The sequence below is a fragment of the Panulirus ornatus genome, chromosome 14 (assembly GCF_036320965.1).
Source record: "Panulirus ornatus isolate Po-2019 chromosome 14, ASM3632096v1, whole genome shotgun sequence".
Taxonomy (NCBI): domain Eukaryota; kingdom Metazoa; phylum Arthropoda; class Malacostraca; order Decapoda; family Palinuridae; genus Panulirus; species Panulirus ornatus.
The window spans coordinates 15,186,543-15,213,903 of NC_092237.1; the positions used below are offsets into that span (position 1 = coordinate 15,186,543).

Below are 27,361 nucleotides of genomic sequence, written 5' to 3' on the forward strand. Positions count from 1 at the left end.
GCATTCCACCAATCCTCAGTCACCTCACCATAATCCATACAAACAACGAAATTCCTACCAACCAATAAACAACACAGTCACCCCCTTTATTAATAAGTTCAACTGCAATACCATCCACTCCAACTGCCTTGCCACATTTCATCTTACAGAGGGCTTTCTCCACCAATCCACTCTGCATGACTCTCTTGCTTCCCATACCACTCAGCCCTAACCAACCCTACATCTCCCACTCTATCATCAAAGTCATTCAGCAGTCCTTCAAAATACTCATTCCAATTCCTCACTTCACTATCACCGGCCTTAAACATAACCTGTACCAGAATTAAGAAAATTGGGCTACAATAGGTGGCTGACAGTGACAAAGCTACCCACCATGGAGGAGATGAGAGAGAAACAGGCCCTAATAACAGCATTCAAGTATCTAAATCAGCTGGATTATACTGATAGTAATCAGTTCTTCAAGAGATACAGCATCAGATTAACCAAAGGCCATGACAAAACCTGGGCAAAAAAGTTAGTCAAAAGTACATTCAGAAGTACTGGTTTAGTGTTAGGCTAGTGGATGGTTAGAATAAACTAAACAGTGAGATAATGAATGCTGGCCATTCTCAGAGGTTTGAGAGACTTCTTGATGGCATATAAAGTTTAGGAGATGGATCCTATGAATGTAGAACTTTTTCCCCTGTACTGTTCAAATGGGTAACTACATCACTTTGACTCACTCTATCCCATGCTTGCCTCGAACACTCCTGCATATTCAGGCCCCAATTACTAAAAGGATCTTCCACTGCTTCCTTCCATATCCTTCTGTTTCCCAGTTCTCTTTGTTCTCTCCACTTCTGACATTTATAATCTTCTAATGGCCTCTCCTCACTCATCCTCTCTGTATGCCTGATCATTTCAGGACATCCTTTCCATATGTCTAAACTATTTCATCACAACCTCTACACATGTTCAGAGCAATTCACCAGACCCTCTTTAGTCTTCTCAAATCTACTCTTCCTATAACCAAGCCTCTCTCTAACCCAATCATTTCTTATTCAGTTAACCTTTCTCACACCACTTTTATCCTTAAAAATTTACCTCACATCCATTCAACACTCCTATATCATCAAATATACCCATCTTTGCTCTTACACTCCTCAGTCTGCCAAGGCTCTCAGCCCTCTCAACTACCCTGTGATCCCATTCAGTGCCATATCCACTCCCTCCCATCTAAAAGACTTCATATCCTCCTGGTTCTTCCCATGCAAATTCACACCCCATTCAACCTGTAATACTAATAATCATACTAAAACTAATAATAATCTAATAATATAATAATCATTGAATATATTTTTTCACACTTATTTGTTATTTTCCGTGTTAGCAAGGTAGACCAGGAACACGGCCTAATTTGCTAACATCCACTTTCTTGACGTCATGTGCAACACATTAAAACCAGAGCCTCTCAAAAATCAGGCCCCAGAAACCTTTTAGTGATTTCCCCTGCTTCTTCATATACCTATGTTCACCCAGTTACAGAATATTGCCCCCTGCAAACCATAACAGTTCCACTTTTCTCTAGCCTGTGAATAACTTACACCTCTTGAATGTTCAGGCCATGACATTTCAAAGCATCTTTCACTCCATCTTCCCACTCCTCCTTGGATTTTCCATTTTCCTTGTTTCTGCCACTACTGATACATATATCCTCACTTATCCCCTCCATATGATCAAACCATTTCAGAACACCTTGGTCAGATCTCTCATACATACTCTTCTTACTACAGGTTGAACCTCTTTAATTCGGCAATCTTGGGGCCTGGCCATTGCCAGACCACATAACTTGACCCCTAAGGGAACCCACTATGTAAACATATGCCCAACCACTAGTCTTGCCAGCTCATTCCACATACATATTGCTGTTATCAAAGGCAGAACAAAACTTAAAACAGGAAATAATACAACCATTCATTCTTCCAAATAAGGTTTTTAATGTTATGTCTGATTACATCATAAGTACCCCCCAGATGGAGACTCCTCAATATCTTGGGCAAGGGTTTTTCATGGAATACAACACTAATACAGGGTAGATTCATCGGCATTATACACTTGTTCTATGGCTGTTTTCTGCTGCCACTACCTGTGCAAATTCATCCACAAACTTTGTGGTAGCTTTGTGACAAGTAGTTAATGTAATGAACAACCATAAGTTGGTAGTTGGCTTTGGTCAACTATTGTTACCATAGTTGTTTTATTGTTATTGTCAGGGCAGCCATGCTATGCTGCATGTCACAATCAGGCAGCCAGCTCATACACTCTCTCTCACCCTGTACATATTGCTGTTGGGTGTTTAATAGAGAATTGGAGTTTTTATCGATTCTTTTAATTAAGATCTTATACTACAAGCTTCTGTGTCAACACTACAAGTTTCCATGTCAGAACTACGTTTTTCAACACAAATATATGTACTGAAACTCATTGTCTCCACTTAAACTTGTGTAACCATCCTTACAAATAGTCACAGTAATAGGCTAGCTTTAGTTCTCTATGAAAAACTTTGCCCTGCTCAATAAGCATCTCCCTAGAAATGCTTACACCCTCATTACACGGGAGATAAAACCAATTTACCAGTGCAATGCCTAATTCTGTACTCCTGACTCCTTTCGAAGTTTTCCACAACTATACTTTCCTGGCTTTCATTTTCAGCAAGAAATGAATAAAAGAAATTAACAGGACTGTTAATTAGCTCGGCTGCAGTGTAAACAGATTTTGGCACCAAAGCACTGCTAACAGCATCACCCTGGTGGCAGATCCACAAACTAATGGTGGCACATTCAAAACATGCTGGACCACGGGAGTCACGAGACCAAAGAGCATCGGACTGGAGAGGCACAACCTATACCATACCTCTCTCTTACCCTATCACTTCATATCCAATCAACAACCCTACTCATATTACATTAGTTCTCAAATAATTATTTTCCAACATTACTGGCCATATACTTCCATAATTTTTTATTTGGCAACCATACAACAACACTGGGACTGTTACGTCATCAAACATACTAATGTTTCCCATCAAAGAAAGTGACATCTCTTTTCACATACTCTCCAGTGTCTCCATGACCTGCACCCACCCTATGGCTTACTGCAGCTTCCAGGGCAAACAAAGTATGAAAAAGTAATAACCAAAAGCATTCCCTTAAAATCATGTATTACAGAGTATTGGTTACATTTCTTACCTGAATCCTACCAAGAGATATCTTAGCCTCTGCAACTGATCGAACAGTAAATGGAAGAACACCAACAGAAAACTGCATAGCATTGAAGACAGAAAATATTGTGAAGGCTTCAGAGGACTTCAGTGGGTTACCTGTCAAAAAAGTGAATAATCAAACCTTAATATTAAATAATATCAGATTTCTTTTAGTTGCTTTTACAAAAAATCCTTTGGCACACATTTTATACTTTATGCTGTTCACTTGATACATGAAAACATATACTGATTCCATTCAACCAAATGCCAAATAACCTGTAAAATTCAGATTGCTCAGAACTTGAGATTTAATGTATCTTGGGTTTCTCCAAATTCTGGAAGAAAAAAAGCAGACATGACAGCTTATACAGGTACATTATATGGTAAGAGAAAAGCATAAAATAGTAAAGATAGAAAAAGTCATTAAAAATGGTACACTTAAATGAGAGCTCATGAGATGTGAGATTCACTAAAATGTGATCTAATCTTCTAATTTCAAAGACTTTTTGAGTTCTGAAATTAAGTCCTAAGAACTGAAATTGTCTGAATCTTAGAGGTTTCTGAACTTCAGAAATCCAAATTTCAGTAAAATCCTATAAATATAATTCATTACAAAATACTATACTGCATTAAAAAGTTATGAATAATAATGTGATCTCCATTCACTTATACTTACAATTAAGTCTTCTCAGTTAAGACTTAATTCTGTACTTATACAAGATAAATGCATGTGTACAATCAAATCAATACACTGATAAGAAATACACTTATATAGTAAATGGTAAATGAAGCTACTTAATAAACAAAGTTAACTTTTCCTCCAATGGCTATATAATAAGAGCCTGCAATTTAGGAGCAGAGAACTATATTTGACTTAAATCCATGCACTCCTGTGTATGAATTTTGCTTTTTTCTGTATATTGCAATGATTATGTATCTTCAGCAATTAAACTTCTATCCCAATAACATAAAATGATACTCACTCAGAGCGGGTAACTAATGTGAACTAATCCAAATATAATGGAAAAAATGTTTTTGGATCTGGCCAAAGGTATGACATCCAGAAGTTTTAAGGCACCTTAACAATTACTTCACATGGATAATGAGGTTGAAGAATGGGAAAAACAAATTATTCAATATTGTTTACCAAATTATCCTGTTTTTTTTCAACTCAGTTGGATATAACCTATTACTACTGCTGTTTTCAATCATCGAGTTGCATTTCATACCAATATTCTACTAAAGCTAAAATAAATGCACTTAATGCATTAATGAGAAATTTTACTGCACAGCTGCAGAATGCAAAATGAAACCAAGAAATTTCAGTAACCCTCTGGCAGCGATGTTCGGCTCAATCAAGATACACATCGCTGCAGCTCACCACAAAATCTGACAAAAGTCTCTGGTATCTAAAGCAAGGTTTGAACATCCTGTGTGGTTGAGCAAAACTCCCTTTAGCAGAAACTGGCCTCAAGAACACAGGTTGGTTTGCTGTCTGCTTGATTTTAAACCTCCTGGAAACTGACTACTTCACACTCTCGTTTTCCTTGTTTTTCTGCAATGTTCAATTATGCACATTATAATACGAAGACATACCAGTGGCATTATGCAATGTTTTTCATCGTATAGATTTATATGTAATTATGAGTTATGTATCACAATGCACTGATAAAGAAAAATGATAGCATTCAATGTTTTCAACGAGCACTCATGACCTGGCAAGAGAGAGACACTTTGTATCCCTTAAGTTTGGATATTTAACTTTCATGCTCTTTAAAACAGCTTCATCATGATGATTGTAAGAAGCAAGAGATCTGTCACACCTGAGGAAGATTATGCTATTCTGCAGGCATCAGACATGAAAAATATTTCAATTTTTCTTCGCTGATCTTTTCTAATCATCACCAGTTGTTTTTAAGAAATACTGATGCCAGATGTGGAAATGTTATTGTCTTGCCTTGCTGAAAAGTGGTGAAAAAGGACCAATCATTGTTTTCATATTTTACCAGAGAATTCACTCCTCAGGAATGCATCTGCAAACTAATTCTGCAGCCAAATATATTCTCTATGTAACTAAGCTCTGAATATCTGTGCACACATACACTGAAAAACATGTAAGTGAAATTGATGAAATTATATTAAAATTGTAAATGTAATCACAGTAACATTCTTTGATGCAGATCAATACAACTCACGGCCTGGTAAATACTATGAAGGTTATGATACCAAGTTGTTGTGTACATATACAGTGCAATAAATCAATTTGCACAATACCTTTACTTACCTGAAAAGGTGTATCCAAGAAAGGTGACTATAGTTGCTAGAATACTGATACTTGGAGTCACAGTAGAGCTGACAGCTTGCAGTAATGCACCAATGCGATGCTTCTTGAGCTCTTCTTTCCTAATTCCTAAGAAAACAGTCCAAGGGCAAGCATGTGAATATAAAAAGATCAAACATGAAATATGTATCTATAACCCATTTCTAAAAATACTTATGTCTTGCTGAAAGCAGTAATTGAGAATCATAATAAAAAACAAAATAACCACTTGTTTCTCCTCTTAAGTTTCAAATTGATTTTTTTTTTTCAAATTGGAAGCTCCAGTCATGGACAAAAGTCCACATCAAGGAAAAAAAAGATATAAGGAAAAGCATTCATGAATTTTGGAGGAAGTGAAAAACCTGTCTTAAACTGTGCCAGGTCATAGTTACTGGGGAAGACATGAGGGTGTAAAGTTCAAAGTTTCAAGGTGTAAGATTAATGATAAATTTCTTGAATTCTTTCAAAAAGGTTCCCAATTAAAAAAAATATATCAATAATGGAATAACTTCTAGGAATGGGGTGGACACAAAAAGACAAGCAGAGTATCACAAACAGCAGTTACCTAGTGAAAGACTACCATTCTAAATTGAGTGTTCTGAAGAGATGCTAGGAGCCATTTCACACCCTCCATTTCAGGATTGCTGATCTTACTTTTTCACATTAAAACTAAAAGACCTGGACAGCCCCTTGATCATACTCTCAAATGCCACATCACCCAGTCTTGCATTCAAATCACCCATCATTAATACTCACTATCTTGCATCAAATTAATAATGCACTCATCCACCCCCTCCTAAAACACTTGTCACTCTACCTCACTCCTTTTGCTAGGAGATGCATATGCATTAATAATCACCCACCAACTGTGATCCACTTTCATTCTACCCCTTCCCCCATCAGTCTGAAACTTAATTCCTTATACGCTTTCACCCATTTAAACAATCCTACTTCAGCAGAAGTGCTACCCTTCCTTTGCTTTTACTCTAATACTAACCCCAATTTTGCCCTGAGGACATCCCCAAGCTGTTTTACCTCTTTAACCTGGAGGTTAGTTTCACTCAGGGCCAGATCATCATCAAAAACTCTTGAGTACACCTCATTTCACCCAATATCCAAACTATACAAGGTCAATCCATTTAACTAAAAATAGTATATAAGTAGAAACATATGCATGTACAAAACATACCAGATATCTTTTTGGCAAAAGAATCTTCCCAGGAGTACATCTTTATGAGTCTCATGCTGTTAAGGATCTCACTCATCAAGGTCACCCTCTTATCTGTAACCTTCACAGTTTCCACACGGACACTGCTCTGAGCTTTGGCAATAACAGCCTGTAAAAGGAAAATTCTTTCTTTCTTTTCTTTCAAACTATTCGCCATTTCCCGCATTAGCGAGGTAGCGTTAAGAACAGAGGACTGGGCCTTGAGGGAATACCCTCACCTGGCCCAATTCTCTGTTCCTTCTTTTGGAAAATTAAAAAAAAAAAAACGAGAGGGGAGGATTTCCAGCCCCCCGCTCCCTCCCCTTTTAGTCGCCTTCTACGACACGCAGGGAATACGTGGGAAGTATTCTTTCTCCCCTATCCCCAGGGATAAAAAGGAAAATAAGCTTTCATAATTCAAATATCTGTGACCACAACCTGCATATTTAGCAAATATCCTGTTTAGATTTAGTGATCACATTTCTTATTTCTTGTCCTTTATTACTTTACGCTAATCATATCCAACACTGCAACTTGGTTTCTAGACTCCAAACTGTGATAGAATATGAAAAATCCGAAGTCTTTAAAGTAGGCTATTTGGATTAAAGGTTATTCAAATACTTATTCAGATGAATAATAAACAAACAAAAACTACCAAACATACCATAATAGGGTAAAAAAGAATGTAGATACCCTGTCCTAAGAGAGCCCAAGGACCAAGAATGTAGACACAGTACACAAAACTCAATGCAAATATCACAGGCATGGCTGAAATTACAGAGGAAAGACTCAGTAAATATTTTTTTGTACAGCTTACTTTGATGGAAATACAATATATCCTAAACCAACAAAATGAAATAAAATCTATCACTTCCTTCAATAGATAACAACCATAAGAAAATAAAAGACAAGAGAAGCAAAATAGTAAACATGTGGATATATAGATATAGAAAGAAAAAGTATTGTACCTTGCTTCTACATGATGAACAATACAACTCTGCTCCACTGGAATCATGCAACTGTATCCTCATATGCCAAAACAATTTCCTTCATGTAAAGCAAAACAATCAAACAGCAATGATAAATCCCATATGATAGGTCCCATTACTGCCATTTGAATCCTATTTGCTGATCAAATGAATTACAGCCAGATAGTAAAATGCAGCACAGACTTTTATATATATTAATTTTCTAGCTACACAAAGAGAACTAAAACTTCATCTCCCTGAAGTCTTCATTTAAAAGCTTGTTACAAAAGAAAAGGGAACCCATTTATAACATGGTGAGTTTTTTCATACATATTTGCCATTTCCTGCATTAGCGAGATAGCGTTAAGAACAGAGGACTGAGCCTTAGAGGGAAAATCCTCACTTGGCTCATTTATCTGTTCCTTCTTTTGGAAAAGTAAAAACTGGAAGGGAAGACTTCCAACCCCCCTCTCCTTCCCCTTTTAGTGGCCTTCTACAACACGCAGGAAATACAGATGTAGAATTCTTTCTCCCTTACCTCAGGGATAACTACAATGAGGTGCATACACTATAACAAAAACCAAATAATGTATCAATCTATTGAGAATATCAATATATACACCATATAGGGCATCATATATACAGTATAAGGCTTCTGCAACACTCAAGAAGTTGGCCACGTATACTGGTCATTGTGATGTCATGTTTGTGTCTATGTGCAAAAAGACAACTAAGTAGTATGTGCTCAGTCTCTTCTTTATGGTACCTGCATGATGGGCAAGAACAGTCTTGGGATATATCAAAATAGTGTTTGTTATGGTGTAGAGATGGATGATGATCAGAGCATAAACAAGAGAGTGTGACTTGTGTTTGACTGGAGAGTGTGGTTTCTGGTGGGTGTGTGTCTGATTGGGTGGAGTTTAAGACTCTGTTGGGTTGTCAGTTGTTTAGTTTGTAGGGATATTTCAGTGTGTATGTATTTTGTCATTGTTTTATTTCTTGGATGTGGGGATGATCTGTGACCAGAAGTGGAGTAAGACTTTTACTTCTACTTAGAGGTTGGTGGTCAGTTTTAGAGTGGTCTGAATGAGAGGAGTCTAGTTCTGCTGCATAAAACAGGGTGCCAGGAATGTTGAGGTAGGTCTGTATTGAAAGGATGTTTGTTTCAATTTGAGGGTGCTGAGTGTTTGTGGTCACTAGGAGGAAACCAGTGATTGTTCTGAGTGCACTAATTTGTGAGGTTTGCAGTTTTGTTATATTTGCTTTTGAAAGGGTGGAAACAAATATAATACAGTATAAGATTACCTTCTCTTATCTAATCTTCTTGCCCTACAGTCACTTTCTATGGGCTCCTACAGTGTTCAGGATGCCAGCCACATCTAGTGGGTGGAACAACAGGGTAGGAGGTGTGATGGTGTCCCCTACATATGAGAGGGTTGCATTCTAAAGCTTTGTTCATTTGTTCATAAGTTGTTTGTTCCTGTGGGAAGGTGGTGCCAAGAATGAAAGAAGGCGAGCAAGTATGAATATGTACATGTGTATATATGTATGTGTATATATGTATATATTTTTTTTTTTTTTTGCTTTGTCGCTGTCTCCCACATTTGCGAGGTAGCGCAAGGAAACAGACGAAAGAAATGGCCCAACCCACCCCCATACACATGTATATACATACGTCCACACACGCAAATATACATACCTACACAGCTTTCCATGGTTTACCCCAGACGCTTCACATGCCCTGATTCAATCCACTGACAGCCCGTCGACCCCGGTATACTACATCGATCCAATTCACTCTATTCCTTGCCCTCCTTTCACCCTCCTGCATGTTCAGGCCCCGATCACACAAAATCTTTTTCACTCCATCTTTCCACCTCCAATTTGGTCTCCCACTTCTCCTCGTTCCCTCCACCTCCGACACATATATCCTCTTGGTCAATTTTTCCTCACTCATTCTCTCCATGTGACCAAACCATTTCAAAACACCCTCTTATGCTCTCTCAACCACGCTCTTTTTTTTTTTTTTTTTTTTTTTTTTTTTTTATACTTTGTTGCTGTCTCCCGCGTTTGCGAGGTAGCGCAAGGAAACAGACGAAAGAAATGGCCCAACCCCCCCCCCATACACATGTACATACACACGTCCACACACGCAAATATACATACCTACACAGCTTTCCATGGTTTACCCCAGACGCTTCACATGCCTTGATTCAATCCACTGACAGCACGTCAACCCCTGTATACCACATCGCTCCAATTCACTCTATTCCTTGCCCTCCTTTCACCCTCCTGCATGTTCAGGCCCCGATCACACAAAATCTTTTTCACTCCATCTTTCCACCTCCAATTTGGTCTCCCTCTTCTCCTCGTTCCCTCCACCTCCGACACATATATCCTCTTGGTCAATCTTTCCTCACTCATTCTCTCCATGTGCCCAAACCATTTCAAAACACCCTCTTCTGCTCTCTCAACCACGCTCTTTTTATTTCCACACATCTCTCTTACCCTTACGTTACTTACTCGATCAAACCACCTCACACCACACATTGTCCTCAAACATCTCATTTCCAGCACATCCATCCTCCTGCGCACAACTCTATCCATAGCCCACGCCTCGCAACCATACAACATTGTTGGAACCACTATTCCTTCAAACATACCCATTTTTGCTTTCCGAGATAATGTTCTCGACTTCCACACATTCTTCAAGGCTCCCAGAATTTTCGCCCCCTCCCCCACCCTATGATCCACTTCCGCTTCCATGGTTCCATCCGCTGCCAGATCCACTCCCAGATATCTAAAACACTTTACTTCCTCCAGTTTTTCTCCATTCAAACTTACCTCCCAATTGACTTGACCCTCAACCCTACTGTACCTAATTACCTTGCTCTTATTCACATTTACTCTTAACTTTCTTCTTCCACACACTTTACCAAACTCAGTCACCAGCTTCTGCAGTTTCTCATATGAATCAGCCACCAGCGCTGTATCATCAGCGAACAACAACTGACTCACTTCCCAAGCTCTCTCATTCCCAACAGACTTCATACTTGCCCCTCTTTCCAAAACTCTTGCATTCACCTCCCTAACAACCCCATCCATAAACAAATTAAACAACCATGGAGACATCACACACCCCTGCCGCAAACCTACATTCACTGAGAACCAATCATTTTCCTCTCTTCCTACACGTACACATGCCTCACATCCTCGATAAAAACTTTTAACTGCTTCTAACAACTTGCCTCCCACACCATATATTCTTAATACCTTCCACAGAGCATCTCTATCAACTCTATCATATGCCTTCTCCAGATCCATAAATGCTACATACAAATCCATATGCTTTTCTAAGTATTTCTCACATACATTCTTCAAAGCAAACACCTGATCCACACATCCTCTACCACTTCTGAAACCACACTGCTCTTCCCCAATCTGATGCTCTGTACATGCCTTCACCCTCTCAATCAATACCCTCCCATATAATTTACCAGGAATACTCAACAAACATATACCTCTGTAATCTGAGCACTCACTCTTATCCCCTTTGCCTTTGTACAATGGCACTATGCACGCATTCTGCCAATCCTCAGGCACCTCACCATGAGTCACACATACATTAAATAACCTTACCAACCAGTCAATAATACAGTCACCCCCTTTTTTAATAAATTCCACTGCAATACCATCCAAACCTGCTGCCTTGCCGGCTTTCATCTTCCGCAAAGCTTTTACTACCTCTTCTCTGTTTACCAAATCATTTTCCCTAACCTTCTCACCTTGCACACCACCTCGACCAAAACACCCTATATCTGCCACTCTATCATCAAACACATTCAACAAACCTTCAAAATACTCACTCCATCTCCTTCTCACATCACCACTACTTGTTATCACCTCCCCATCTGCGCCCTTCACTGAAGTTCCCATTTGCTCCCTTGTCTTACGCACTTTATTTACCTCCTTCCAGAACATCTTTTTATTCTCCCTAAAATTTAATGATACTCTCTCACCCCAACTCTCATTTGCCCTCTTTTTCACCTCTTGCACCTTTCTCTTGACCTCCTGTCTCTTTCTTTTATATATCTCCCACTCAATTGCATTTTTTCCCTGCAAAAATCGTCCAAATGCCTCTCTCTTCTCTTTCACTAATAATCTTACTTCTTCATCCCACCACTCACTACCCTTTCTAATCAACCCACCTCCCACGCTTCTCATGCCACAAGCATCTTTTGCGCAATCCATCACTGATTCCCTAAATACATCCCATTCCTCCCCCACTCCCCTTACTTCCATTGTTCTCACCTTTTTCCATTCTGTACTCAGTCTCTCCTGGTACTTCCTCACACAATTCTCCTTCCCAAGCTCACTTACTCTCACCACCCTCTTCACCCCAACATTCACTCTTCTTTTCTGAAAACCCATACAAATCTTCACCTTAGCCTCCACAAGATAATGATCAGACATCCCTCCAGTTGCACCTCTCAGCACATTAACATCCAAAAGTCTCTCTTTCGCGCGCCTGTCAATTAACACGTTATCCAATAACGCTCTCTGGCCATCTCTCCTACTTACATACGTATACTTATGTATATCTCGCTTTTTAAACCAGGTATTCCCAATCACCAGTCCTTTTTCAGCACATAAATCTACAAGCTCTTCACCATTTCCATTTACAACACTGAACACCCCATGTATGCCAATTATTCCCTCAACTGCCACATTACTCATCTTTGCATTCAAATCATCCATCACTATAACCCGGTCTCGTGCATCAAAACCACTAACACACTCATTCAGCTGCTCCCAAAACACTTGCCTCTCATGATCTTTCTTCTCATACCCAGGTGCATATGCACCAATAATCACCCATCTCTCTCCATCAACTTTCAGTTTTACCCATATTAATCGAGAATTTACTTTCTTACATTCTATCACATACTCCCACAACTCCTGTTTCAGAAGTACTGCTACTCCTTCCCTTGCTCTTGTCCTCTCACTAACCCCTGACTTTACTCCCAAGACATTCCCAAACCACTCTTCCCCTTTACCCTTGAGCTTTGTTTCACTCAGAGCCAAAACATCCAGGTTCCTTTCCTCAAACATACTACCTATCTCTCCTTTTTTCACATCTTGGTTACATCCACACACATTTAGGCACCCCAGTCTGAGCCTTCGAGGAGGATGAGCACTCCCCACGTGACTCCTTCTTCTGTTTCCCATTCTAGAAAGTTAAAAAATACAAGGAGGGGAGGATTTCTGGCCCCCCGCTCCCGTCCCCTCTAGTCGCCTTCTACAACACACGAGGAATGCGTGGGAAGTATTCTTTTACCCCTATCCCCAGGGATAATATATATATATATATATATATATATATATATATATACATATATATATATATATATACATACCAGTTTCTGCAGTTTCTCACATGAATCAGCCACCAGCGCTGTGTCATCAGCGAACAACAACTGACTCACTTCCCAAGCTCTCTCATCCCCAACAGACTTCATACTTGCCCCTCTTTCCAAAACTCTTGCATTCACCTCCCTAACAACCCCATCCATAAACAAATTAAACAACCATGGAGACATCACACACCCCTGCCGCAAACCTACATTCACTGAGAACCAATCACTTTCCTCTCTTCCTACACGTACACATGCCTTACATCCTCGATAAAAACTTTTCACTGCTTCCAACAACTTTCCTCCCACACCATATATTCTTAATACCTTCCACAGAGCATCTCTATCAACTCTATCATATGCCTTCTCCAGATCCATAAATGGTAAAGTGTGTGGAAGAAGAAAGCTAAGAGTAAATGTGAATAAGAGCAAGGTTATTAGGTACAGTAGGGTTGAGGGTCAAGTCAATTGGGAGGTGAGTTTGAATGGAGAAAAACTGGAGGAAGTGAAGTGTTTTAGATATCTGGGAGTGGATCTGGCAGCGGATGGAACCACGGAAGCGGAAGTGGATCATAGGGTGGGGGAGGGGGCGAAAATTCTGGGGGCCTTGAAGAATGTGTGGAAGTCGAGAACATTATCTCGGAAAGCAAAAGTGGGTATGTTTGAAGGAATAGTGGTTCCAACAATGTTGTATGGTTGTGAGGCGTGGGCTATGGATAGAGTTGTGCGCAGGAGGATGGATGTGCTGGAAATGAGATGTTTGAGGACAATGTGTGGTGTGAGGTGGTTTGATCGAGTGAGTAACGTAAGGGTAAGAGAGATGTGTGGAAATAAAAAGAGCGTGGTTGAGAGAGCAGAAGAGGGTGTTTTGAAGTGGTTTGGGCACATGGAGAGGATGAGTGAGGAAAGATTGACCAAGAGGATATATGTGTCGGAGGTGGAAGGAACAAGGAGAAGAGGGAGACCAAATTGGAGGTGGAAAGATGGAGTGAAAAAGATTTTGTGTGATCGGGGCCTGAACATGCAGGAGGGTGAAAGGAGGGCAAGGAACAGAGTGAATTGGAGCGATGTGGTATACCGGGGCTGACGTGCTGTCAGTGGATTGAATCAAGGCATGTGAAGCGTCTGGGGTAAACCATGGAAAGCTGTGTAGGTATGTATATTTGCGTGTGTGGACGTATGTATATACATGTGTATGGGGGGGGTTGGGCCATTTCTTTCGTCTGTTTCCTTGCGCTACCTTGCAAACGCGGGAGACAGCGAGAAAAAAAAAAAAAAAAAATATATACATACACATACATATGCACATATACACACATACACACATATACATATATATACATATGAAAAATGTCAAATATAATGTATATGTATATGTATATATGTATACATGAAATGGTAAAAGCAATGTGTGGTAATAAAAATAAGTGTGGCTGAGAGAGCAGAAGAAGGTGTGTTGAAATGGCTTGAACACATGGAGAGAATGAGTGAGGAAAGATTGACAAAGAGGATATATGTGTCAAAGGTGAAGGGAACAAGGAGAAATGGGAGACCAAATTGGAGGTGGAAGGATGGAGTGAAAAAGATTTTGAGCAGTCGAGGCCTGAACATAAGGAGGGTGAAAGGCATGCAAGGAATAAAGTTAATTGAAATGATGTAGTATACTGGGGGCGATGTGCTGTCAATGGATTGAACCAGGGTATGTGAAGCATCTAGGGCAAACCATGGAAAGGTCTGTTGGGCCTGGAAGTGGAAAGGGAGCTGTGGTTTCGGTGCATTACACATGACAGCTAGAGACTGTGAGCGAATGTGGCCTTTTTTTGCCTTTTCCTGGCGCTACCTCACTGGGGGGATGCTACTTCATGTGTGGCGGAGCAGTGACAGGAAGGGATGAAAGAAGCAAGTATAAATATGTACATGTGTATATATGTCTGTGTGTGTATATGTATGTATACGTTTAAAATGTATAGGTATGTATAAGTGCCTGTAAGGGCGTTTATGTATATACATGTGTATGTGGGTGGGTTGGGCCATTCTTTCATCTGTTTCCTTGCGCTACCTCGCTAACCCGGGAGACAGCGACTAAGTATAATAATGAATAATATATATATGTACATAAAAGTCAAAGCAAATACTCAGTACATAAATGTTAAATAAACTATGAAAAGCTATATTATTAGTAATTAACTTACCAGTGATAAACACACATGAAATGCAGGCCTCAAAGAGTCTTTCCATATCATTGTTGCAGAAATTGACTAACTGTGCTGAGAGTCTTTCACTACCTGTTCTCAATTTCAGAGCCTTTTTGTACAGTATAGCCTGAACAGCCCCAGTCACTCTTGTGGCTGAAAAAGAAAATCCCAATGTCAAGGACTAATTTCTGGCTTGTGTCATAGGGATATGCTATGAGATGTAGTCAGTCAAAGTCTGCACTGCACCCTTATGAGTTTGGATATGTTTTGCTGATATTACATCTAATAAAATAAAATACAGAATTAGAGTATCTATATGTTAAGAAATGCAACTGTAAACATGGGTGATGATCAGGGAAGTACATCACAGGGTTCATAATGAAAATTTCCTAGGATGAGTGTAACAAAATGCTACTGTAAAATAAATAATGCTCAAAGAACCCTGGGAAAACAATAGTGGAGGGACAGAGCTTGATGCTCTCATGTTCACTGGAGATGCACTGCATCACCCAGGAAAATTTGGTACATAACATTAAGATGAGTGAGAAGAGCAAAGACGCTTCACACCACCTTTGTAAGCCAGAGTGAGGAGGGGAATAAGAAACAAGCCAAATGGCATGAGGACTGCCTCCGCTGCTGTTTGACTCTGGGTGATTTAAGGGCACAATTAAGTGAAACTCAGCTTATAAGGTTCTAGTAATGAAAGTGCTGTTGTCTGAATGTCATAGAAAAGATTCTGCAGTAACTATTGTCATCAAAAGGTGCCTTGCTATTATCCGAGATTTACTCTAACTGATACCCTCGCTTTTACATATAGACATAAAGAAGCTAAAGGTTATCAAGATTTATCTACTTTTTAAGTGACTGTACCAAAAAAGAAAATGACTTGGGGATAGTGGATTTGTTCTACATTACAATAAATCAACTGATAGGCTTTATCATCTCTGTGTTCAGGAACTCACACTCAACAAGTCTTGCAAAACTGCATTTGTCAATAAAAATTGTGTCAAGACTATCATGTAATACATGCACAACAGGATTACAATAATTAAGAGAAAACTCTTTTTCCTCTTTCAGATCAGTAATCTAATTTCTGACTTTTTAATATATTCTCCTCACCTCAAAGAGGTGATGATATTAAGCATAAAAGTCATCTTGCTGTAGTGAAATGGTTGAAGGGCATACAGAGAGATAAAACCCAAATATTTCAAACTTTACCTTATTCTGGACTCAATGGAAAGTCATCACTGTTTTTTTGAGAATGTATATACAATAGTGTAGGGAGAGGGGAGAAAGAATATTCCTTCAAACATACCCATATTTGCTCTCCAAGATAACATTCTCTCCTTCCACACATTCTTCATTACTCCCAGAACCCTTGCCCCCTCTCCTACCCTATGACTCACTTCTGCCTCCATGGTTCCATCCACTGATAAGACCACTCCCAGATATCTAAAACACTTCACTTCCTCCAATTTTTCTCCAATCAAACTTACATCCTAACAAACTTGTCCCTCAACCCTCCTGAACCTAATAACCTTGCTCTTACTCACACTTACTCTCAACAAAAATGGTACCAATAGCAAAAAAGATGAGATAACAGAGGATAGGCCAGAAGTCTTTAATCTGCCTAACAAAGAGGAAAGAAGAGCGAGGGGTAACCTGATCATAACCTCTTGAGTTTTTAAACTCCACTGATAGTGAAGACAGTGGGCGTTCAATAAAAATGGTAGGAATGAGACACGCAGGACGTAACACGAAATAAAGCAATAAACTTATTACGAAAAATGCATGGAAGTATCTGATCTGTTATGAAAGATGGTAAGTGACTTACTGTATAAAAGTGGCTGATGAATGAATTAAACTAAAAGAGGCCATGGTAAATATGGAGAACATATATAATTTCAAAAGGTTGTACAACAGGAGAAAATTTTTTCAAGAGGTGAGGCCCAACGAGTGTAAAACACCTTCCCCATGCAATGCAAAGAGGTAATTTTAGAGTGAAATGTAAGAACTCACTTTGGGTTGTAAACTAACCACGAATGACCTGTAAATGGCAGTACATGCTTCTATTGTACAAATCTCCATCACTTTTGGCAATGGTTGTGATAAACAAATTTTAAATCATTTTGCTATTACATCATTTTGAGGGATTGATGAATGTGTTTGATAATAGGGTGGCAGATGTAAGGTGTGTGGGTCAGAGTGGTATCTGAAGTGAAAGAATCATGGAGAGTGGTTTGGTGAAGAGAGAAGGGGTGGTGAAAGCCTTACATAAGATGAAATGTAGCAAAATAGATGATATTGCAGTTGAATTTCTTAAGAAAGGAGGTGACTGTGTTATAGATTGGTTATTTAGGTTTTTCAGTGTATATATGGATCATGGTGAGGTGCCTGATTACTGGGCAGAATGTATGAATAGTGTTACTGTATAAAGGCAAGGGGGATAAAGGTGTGTGTTCAAAATACAAAGGTATAAATAAGCTCATTGAGTGTACCTAGTAAGTTGTAAGGGGGAGTAGTGACTGAGATGATGAAGGCATGTACAAAGCACCAGAATGAGGAATGTGGTTTTAGAAGTAGTAAAGGATGTACGGATCAGGCATTTGCTTTAAAGAATGTGTGTGAGAAATACTTAAAGAAACATATGAATTGATATGTGGCATCTATGGATCTGGTAAAAGCATATGATAGGGTTAATGGAAATGCCTTTTGGAAGGTCTAGCAAATATATAAGGAACAAAAGCTGCTAGAAGCAGTGAGAAATTTTATCAAAGGAGTAAAGCATATGTACAAGTAGGAAGAGAGGAGAATGAGTGATTCCAAATGAAGGTCAGTCTGCAGCAAGGGTGTATGACATCACTAAGGCTATTTGATTTGTTTATGGATGTGGTGGTGAGACAGTAAATGCAAGAGTCTTGGAGGGAGAGGCAAGTACGCAATATGAAGAGAGTGAAAGGGACTGGGAAATGAGTCAATTTTTGTTTGCTGATGATACAGTACTTGTGGCACATTCAAGTGAGAAACTGCAGAAATTGGTGACTGAGTGTGGAAGTGTGAGAAAGGAATAAGTTGAGAGTAAATGTAAATAGAAGTCAGGTTATTAGGTTTAGCAGGGTTGAGGAACAAGTTAGCTTGGGGGCGAGTTTGAATGGAAAAAAAAAAAATTGGAAGTGAAATGTTTTAAATACCTGAAAGTGGACATGGCAGCAAATGGAACAATGGAAGCAGAAGTGGGTGGGTGAGGGGATGAAGGTTCTGAGAGCAATGGAGAATGTGTGGAGAGATCATTATCTGGGAAGGCAAAAATGGGTACATTTGAAGAGACAGTAGTCTTGACAATATTATATGGACATAAGCATGGACTATAGATGAGGATATGCAGAGCAGAGTTAATGTGTTGGGAATGACATGTCTGAGGACAATAAGTGGTGTAAGGTGCTTTGATCAAGTAAGTAATAAATGAGTACAAAAGAGGTGTGGTAATAAAATGAGTGTGGCTGAGAGAGCTGAAAAGGGTGATGATATGGCTTGGTTATATGGAAAGGATGAATGAGAAAAGGTCAACAAACAGGATACATGTAGCTGAAGTTGAAGGAACAAGATGGTGAGGCCTAAATGGAGATTAAAGAGAAAGACGAAAAACATTTTGAGTGATTGGGGCCTGAACATGCAGGAGGCTGAAAGGTGGGTAGGATCGAGTGAAATGGAATAATGTGGTATACAGGGATCGAAGAGCTGTCAAAAGACTGGAGCAGGGCACATGATTCAGCTGGAGTAAACCATGGAATGGTCATTGGGGTCTGGTTGTGCACAGGGAGCTGCAGTTTCAATGCTTTGCATATGACAACAAGAGAATGGATTTGAGCAAATGTGGCCTTTCTTTGTTCCTGGAGCTATCTTGTTATCACAGGAAAAGATGATCAAGTATGAAAGAAGTAAAAATACTAATGTTTCAGTGGCAGTCATACCTCCAGCATTCTTGATTAGTGCTTCCTATCATTCTGCAATAACTTTAGAAAAAAAAAGAATATGGAAACCAGAATAAACAACTATCAAACCTTGAGATGTAGTACTTGCATTATGGCTAACAAATTCTATACCTTTCTATGATTACCTACACTCCTGCCATGAGACCGGCATCCTCACATCCACAAGCCAAGATCCTCTTACCGTGTAGTACTTGCATTATGGCTAAAAAATTCTATACCTTTCTTTGATTACCTACACTCCTGCCATGAGACTGTGGCATCCTCACATCCACAAGACAAGATCCTCTACCTTGGGATTCAACATTTACTATTTGAATTCCTCCCATATGGATGGTGGGAGGATTGAAACCCTGACGTTACCCATATTCAATGATCTATACCATATCATCCCCCAACCCAACCATATTCTTGACCTCTGAAACAACTCTCCTAATATTCTGGATCTGTTTTTCACCTCTAATCCTTGGCACTGTAACAACAAAATCCCACTCCTAATTGACCCATTTGACCAAACTCGCATAAATGTATTTACTTCAATACACCTTCCCCTCCAGCAGCCCCTTCTAAATGTAAATATTGACACCTCAAAAAAGCTTTCTCGATTAACACAAAAATCATTTTCTGACTTCCTTTGGTAAATTACAGCCTCTTATGTGGTGATGCTTCTGTCTCCACCAAATGCATAGCACTGTTGCTGTTCTGCGGCCATTCAGGCAAGGGATCAGCCGTACTGGGCTTGATAAAACTCTCCTCCCTCCAACTCCAATTCGGCATATCCATTGTAATCATGATAATAAAGATCTTATCATATGAATATAAAAATCTATAATGTATCAATAAAGATACACATAGCCATAACAGTTCATGCTCAACTACTGAGACCATCCTTTTTTTTTTATACGAAAATTAAAAACTAATCTTTTACAAAGATTGTAAAGATAGCACAGTTCAGATATATAACAGAAACATTTGTGTTTACATCCATTAAACCTAAATCAGTTGCTAATTTCGTCTTCCGAGTAATACCAGTAAACTTTGTTTTCAGGAAATATCGCATTACTTTCCTTTCCTACAGAATAAACGAGTTAAAACTTCATGAAAAGTACAGGATTCTTGGTCTTACTACATTCAATAATCAACTCATCAAAAATTTACCTAGGAGCAAAAACTAAATATGCATAAAAACCATGAAATTAAGCTCACCTGTGTGTGTGCCTACTACAAACATAGCATTGAAGGCAGAACCTCTACAGATGTTAATGACACCAATTCCAAGGATGATTAATGATGCATGTAAATGATCTATTTCAGAATCATTTATGTAGTCTAACACCAACTTCAGCATTACTGACTGGAAAACACAAAAATCAGATTATGAGAAAAGACTGAAAATATATTAAGAAGTGATAGAGAACTATCACAATAGAAATATTATTATAAATATATGACCTTTCAAAAAGCACAAACGTGAAGGCCATAGTGATTCCTATCAAATTCCTTGGGGTAATAATTTTTTCAGGATAATAACAGACTCATCCTGCAGAAGAATTGTCGCATTTACTGAGAAACATCCACTCTTCTCTACGGTATGAAAAGATAATTTCAAGAAAAAATCACACAAAATCAAGAGGGAGCTGTATGAGGAGGGATTTATTCATATATGTTTTGTTCCACTTACATTTTGTGGATAATGACTGTAACTCTGACAATGTACTTCTCTTACATATGTTTAAGTGCTGTATGGGTATGGATATATTTTGTAGTTATTTACTAATCTTTACAGTGAGTGAAAAGCCTCTTTGGTAAGCCTGGTTCATTGGAAATACAGTCTTTTCAAATATACTTCTAATTGCAAAGGAGTCTATATTTGCTGGCAAATGGAAGTAGTACAGCCTTGGGCTGTAGGAACTTTAAAAAGTCCTGGGGTAACCATAAATAAGATATTTTTTCATACTTGTTTATCATTTCCCCAGTTAGCAAAGTAGCACCAGGAACAGCTACCATGCACAATGCAATGAAACCAAAGTCCCCTAACCACAACCAGGCCCCACGGATCTTTTTATTCTTTTCCTCGGCTACTTCATATACCCTAGGTCAGTCCACGGACAGCATGTTTCCCCTATGATATCGCCCAAATTCATCCTATCCCCTTAATGCCTTTCACTCTCCAGCATGTTCAGGCCCCAAGCACTGGCTGTCATGCATGGGTTATAGATAGGGTTGTACGGAGGAGGGTGGACGTGTTGGTAATGAAATGTTTGTGGACAATACGTGGTGAGAGGTGGTTTGATCAAGTAAGTAATGAAAGGGTAAGAGAGATGAGTGGTGATAAAAAGAAACTGGTTGAGAGACCAGAGGAATGTGTGTTAAAATGGTTTGGACGTATGGAGAGAATGAAAGAGGAAAGGATGTGTGGAAGTCGAGAACATTATCTCGGAAAGCAAAAATGGGTGTGTTTGAAGGAATAGTGGTGCCAACAATGTTGTATGGTTGCGAGGCGTGGGCTATGGATAGAGTTGTGCGCAGGAGGATGGATGTGCTGGAAATGAGATGTTTGAGGACAATGTGTGGTGTGAGGTGGTTTGATCGAGTAAGTAACGTAAGGGTAAGAGAGATGTGTGGAAATAAAAAGAGCGTGGTTGAGAGAGCAGAAGAGGGTGTTTTGAAATGGTTTGGGCACATGGAGAGAATGAGTGAGGAAAGATTGACCAAGAGAATATATGTGTCGGAGGTGGAGGGAACGAGGAGAAGTGGGAGACCAAATTGGAGGTGGAAAGATGGAGTGAAAAAGATTTTGTGTGATCAGGGCCTGAACATGCAGGAGGGTGAAAGGAGGGAAAGGAATAGAGTGAATTGGATCGATGTGGTATACCGGGGTTGACGTGCTGTCAGTGGATTGAATCAGGGCATGTGAAGCGTCTGGGGTAAACCATGGAAAGTTGTGTGGGGCCTGGATGTGGAAAGGGAGCTGTGGTTTCGGGCATTATTGCATGACAGCTAGAGACTGAGTGTGAACAAATGGGGCCTTTGTTGTCTTTTCCTAGTGCTACCTCGCACACATGAGGGGGGAGGGGGATGGTATTCCATGTGTGGCGAGGTGGCGATGGGAATGAATAAAGGCAGTGTGAATTGTGTGCATGGGTATATATGTATGTGTCTGTGTGTGTATATATATGTGTACATTAAGATGTATAGGTATGTATATTTGCGTGTGTGGACGTTGTGTGTAATACATGTGTATGGGGGTGGGTTGGGCCATTTCTTTCGTCTGTTTCCTTGCGCTGCCTCGCAAACGCGGGAGACAGCGACAAAGCAAAAAAAATGTATATATATATATATATATATATATATATATATGCAAAGGTGAGTAATGTGGCAGTTGAGGGAATAATTGGTATACATGGGGTGTTCAGTGTTGTAAATGGAAATGGTGAAGAGCTTGTAGATTTATGTGCTGAAAAAGGACTGATGATTGGGAATACCTGGTTTAAAAAGCGAGATATACATAAGTATACTTATGTAAGTAGGAGAGATGGCCAGAGAGCGTTATTGGATTACGTGTTAATTGACAGGCGCGCGAAAGAGAGACTTTTGGATGTTAATGTGCTGAGAGGTGCAACTGGAGGGATGTCTGATCATTATCTTGTGGAGGCTAAGGTGAAGATTTGTATGGGTTTTCAGAAAAGAAGAGTGAATGATGGGGTGAAGAGGGTGGTGAGAGTAAGTGAGCTTGGGAAGGAGACCTGTGTGAGGAAGTACCAGGAGAGACTGAGTACAGAATGGAAAAAGGTGAGAACAATGGAAGTAAGGGGAGTGGGGGGGGAATGGGATGTATTTGGGGAATCAGTGATGGATTGCGCAAAAGATGCTTGTGGCATGAGAAGAGTGGGAGGTGGGTTGATTAGAAAGGGTAGTGAGTGGTGGGATGAAGAAGTAAGAGTATTAGTGAAAGAGAAGAGAGAGGCATTTGGACGATTTTTGCAGGGAAAAAATGCAATTGAGTGGGAGATGTATAAAAGAAAGAGACAGGAGGTCAAGAGAAAGGTGCAAGAGGTGAAAAAAAGGGCAAATGAGAGTTGGGGTGAGAGAGTATCATTAAATTTTAGGGAGAATAAAAAGATGTTCTGGAAGGAGGTAAATAAAGTGCGTAAGACAAGGGAGCAAATGGGAACTTCAGTGAAGGGCGCAAATGGGGAGGTGATAACAAGTAGTGGTGATGTGAGGAGATGGAGTGAGCATTTTGAAGGTTTGTTGAATGTGTTTGATGACAGAGTGGCAGATATAGGGTGTTTTGGTCGAGGTGGTGTGCAAAGTGAGAGGGTTAGGGAAAATGATTTGGTAAACAGAGAAGAGGTAGTGAAAGCTTTGCGGAAGATGAAAGCCGGCAAGGCAGCAGGTTTGGATGGTATTGCAGTGGAATTTATTAAAAAAGGGGGTGACTGTATTGTTGACTGGTTGGTAAGGTTATTTAATGTATGTATGACTCATGGTGAGGTGCCTGAGGATTGGCGGAATGCGTGCATAGTGCCATTGTACAAAGGCAAAGGGGATAAGAGTGAGTGCTCAAATTACAGAGGTATAAGTTTGTTGAGTATTCCTGGTAAATTATATGGGAGGGTATTGATTGAGAGGGTGAAGGCATGTACAGAGCATCAGATTGGGGAAGAGCAGTGTGGTTTCAGAAGTGGTAGAGGATGTGTGGATCAGGTGTTTGCTTTGAAGAATGTATGTGAGAAATACTTAGAAAAGCAAATGGATTTGTATGTAGCATTTATGGATCTGGAGAAGGCATATGATAGAGTTGATAGAGATGCTCTGTGGAAGGTATTAAGAATATATGGTGTGGGAGGAAAGTTGTTAGAAGCAGTGAAAAGTTTTTATCGAAGATGTAAGGCATGTGTACGTGTAGGAAGAGAGGAAAGTGATTGGTTCTCAGTGAATGTAGGTTTGCGGCAGGGGTGTGTGATGTCTCCATGGTTGTTTAATTTGTATATGGATGGGGTTGTTAGGGAGGTAAATGCAAGAGTCTTGGAAAGAGGGGCAAGTATGAAGTCTGTTGGGGATGAGAGAGCTTGGGAAGTGAGTCAGTTGTTGTTCGCTGATGATACAGCGCTGGTGGCGGATTCATGTGAGAAACTGCAGAAGCTGGTGACGGAGTTTGGTAAAGTGTGTGGAAGAAGAAAGTTAAGAGTAAATGTGAATAAGAGCAAGGTTATTAGGTACATGAAAATGAAATGGTGAAGAGCATGAAGCACTGTCAGCTGAAAAAGGGCTGGTGACTGGAATAACCTGGTTTAAAAATAGAAACATAAATAAGTATATGTGGGTATGTGCAAAAGATGGCATGCAAAAGAGAGACTCCTATACGTGAATGATATGAGAGGGGCAGCTGATGGTATACCCGATCACTACTTGGTGGGAATAAGGTTGAAGGTTTGTAGAGGCTTTTGAATCAGATAGAATGATATAGGTGGGATGAGGGTGGTGAAAAATAATGAGCCCGCAAAAGAGAATTGTGTAAAAAGGTACAAAATGAATGATCTAGAATGGAAATAAGTGCAAGTAATGAAACTAGAGAAATGGGTGAGGAATAAAAGGTACCTAGGAAAGCAGTGCTGATACGTGAGAGAAGTGTGTGATATGTGGAAAGAGGCAGGTAGGCACGTGGGAAGGGTAGTCATTGGTGAGATGACAAAGCTGCTTGTGAATGTGAAAAGAGAGGTCTATGGGCATTACTTACAGGGAAGGTGTAAGTGATTGGGAGATGTACAAGAGAAAATGACAGGTCAAGAGGAGGGTGCAGGGGCTGAAAAAGAGGGCAAATGAGAGGTGGGGTGAGCAAGTATTAGAAAACTTCAAAGTGGATAAGAAAGTTAACAGTGCGAGAAAAACAAAAGGACACATGGAATCATTAGTGAAGGGAGCAAAATGTTCTTGGTGCTACCTTGCTATGTGGGATATGCTGAACAAGAATGAAAAAAATACCTGAATTTAACAAAAAAAGGACGAAGAAAGATTGTATGTAGGTATACAGTAGGTGTACAGAGGTTTTGCATATCTTAAAGACTGTAGGAAGGTTGCACCACATACTCATTTCACAAGATTGTAGCATCCTTTTTGGGAGTCTACAAACATGCATCCCCCATACAAAATTTTACAATGCGTCTACAAGCCTGCAATATTAACAGGTAGAGTTGAGGTGAAGAGGAGATAGAGTACTTTAAAGAACTGTTGAATGTGTTTGATGACAGGGTGTCAGATGTGAGGTGCTTGGGCTGGAAAAGTATGAGAAGTGAGAGCATCAAGGTAAGCAGTTTAGAGAATATAGAAGAGATGCTGAAAGCCTTGAGCAAGGTAGAGGGTAGCAAAGAGGAAGCAGTGGATGGGATTGCAGTTGAATTTAGTAGTGTTTATGGATCTGGAGAGAGCATATGATAGGATTGATAGAGATGCTCTGTGGTAGGTATTATGAATACAGGGTGTGGAAGAAAAGCTGCTTGAAGCAGTGAAGACTATCTCCTGAAAGAGTTAGGCATGTGTGCAAGTACGAACTGAAAAGGGCGAGTGGTTCCAGGTAAAGGTGGGCCTGTGGCAAGTGTGCATAAAGATACTATGGCTGTTTAATCTATTTGTGGATGCAGTGGTGAGGCGAAGCTGGGTCTGTGGGAGGGGTATGTGATGTCACCATAGCTATTCTATTTGTTTAAGGATGAGGAGGTTAGGGAGGTAAAATGTGAGGGTTCTGAAGGAGGGGCAGTCTGTCATGGAGAGGCTGGGAGGTTAGTTACAATCTGCAGATACTATGGCACTGGTGACAAATTCAAGTGAGAAACTGCAGGAGTTGATTGCTAAAACTAAGAAAGTATTTTAAAGGAGAAAGTTATGAGCAAATGTGAATAAAAGCAAGGTCATTGAATTTATCAGTAGAAAGAAACAGGCTAGTTGGAGTGTGAGTTTGAATAGAGAATATATTTATTTTATTTTGCTTTGTCGCTGTCTCCCGTGCCTGCGAGGTAGCGCAAGGAAACAGACAAAAGAAATGGCCCAACCCACCCCCACACACATGCACACACACACACATCCACACACGCAAACATACACACCCACACATCCCAACGTAACACATATATACACACACATATACACACATGCACACAATTCACACTGTCTGCCCCTACTCACCCCCATCGCCACCCCGCCACACACGGAATAACATCCCCCTCCCCCCTCATGTGCGCGAGGCAGCGCCAGGAAAAGACAACAAAGGCCCCATTCGCTCACACTCAAGTCTCCAGCTGTCATGCAATAATGCCCGAAACCACAGCTCCCTTTACACATCCAGGCCCCACAGGACTTTCCATGGTTTACCCCAGACGCTACACATGCCCTGATTCAATCCATTGACAGCACGTCGACCCCGGTATACCACATCAATCCAATTCACTCTATTCCTTGCCCGCCTTTCACCCTCCTGGATAAAAAGCACTTTAGATAACTGGAATGGGTATGGCAGCTAATATAACCATGGGAGCTGAGGTGAGCCATAAGGTGGGTGAATTTTTGGGCACAATGAGGAATGTGAGGAAGAGAGAACACTGTCCCAATGGTGTCATTTGGATGCAAGGCATGGTCCAAAAATGAAAATGAATGTAAGAAGGTAAGTGTGTTGAAAATAAAAAGTTTGGTGTGAGGAGGGTCGATTGAACAGAGATGGAGTACAAGAAAAATCTTATTGTAAGAGGAATATGCGCAAGAGAACTGAAGGGCTTGTGTTATAATGGTTTGGACACAGTATGGAGAGGATGAATGAGGAGAGGATAACTAAGAGGGTATACATATTGGAGGTGGAGGAATTAAGGAAAAGGGGAAGAAGGAACTCAAGATGGAAGGATGGAGTGAACGATGCTCTGAACATCCAGGAGGGTGTGAGGTGTACAAGAGAAGGAGTAAATTGGAGCAGCGTGGCATACAGAGAGCAACATCTTTTTAGGGGCCTTAACTAGGGAAAAGGATGGGCATATGCT

At 40.0% G+C, this 27,361-nt stretch overlaps 1 protein-coding gene across 4 annotated transcripts in view; it reads right to left on the minus strand.

The window, feature by feature from the left end:
* Positions 1–27,361, minus strand: part of LOC139753328 (ATP-binding cassette sub-family C member 5-like) — a 525,518-nt gene that overhangs the window by 136,830 nt on the left and 361,327 nt on the right. For all 4 annotated transcript variants that reach the window (XM_071669664.1, XM_071669665.1, XM_071669663.1 and 1 more), the window contains 6 exons: positions 20,541–20,688; positions 15,343–15,498; positions 7,433–7,536; positions 6,751–6,898; positions 5,526–5,651; positions 3,228–3,358 (listed from right to left, as the gene is read on the minus strand). In XM_071669664.1, coding sequence (XP_071525765.1) covers positions 3,228–3,358; positions 5,526–5,651; positions 6,751–6,898; positions 7,433–7,536; positions 15,343–15,498; positions 20,541–20,688 — 813 coding nt within the window. The remainder of the gene's footprint in view (positions 1–3,227; positions 3,359–5,525; positions 5,652–6,750; positions 6,899–7,432; positions 7,537–15,342; positions 15,499–20,540; positions 20,689–27,361) is intronic.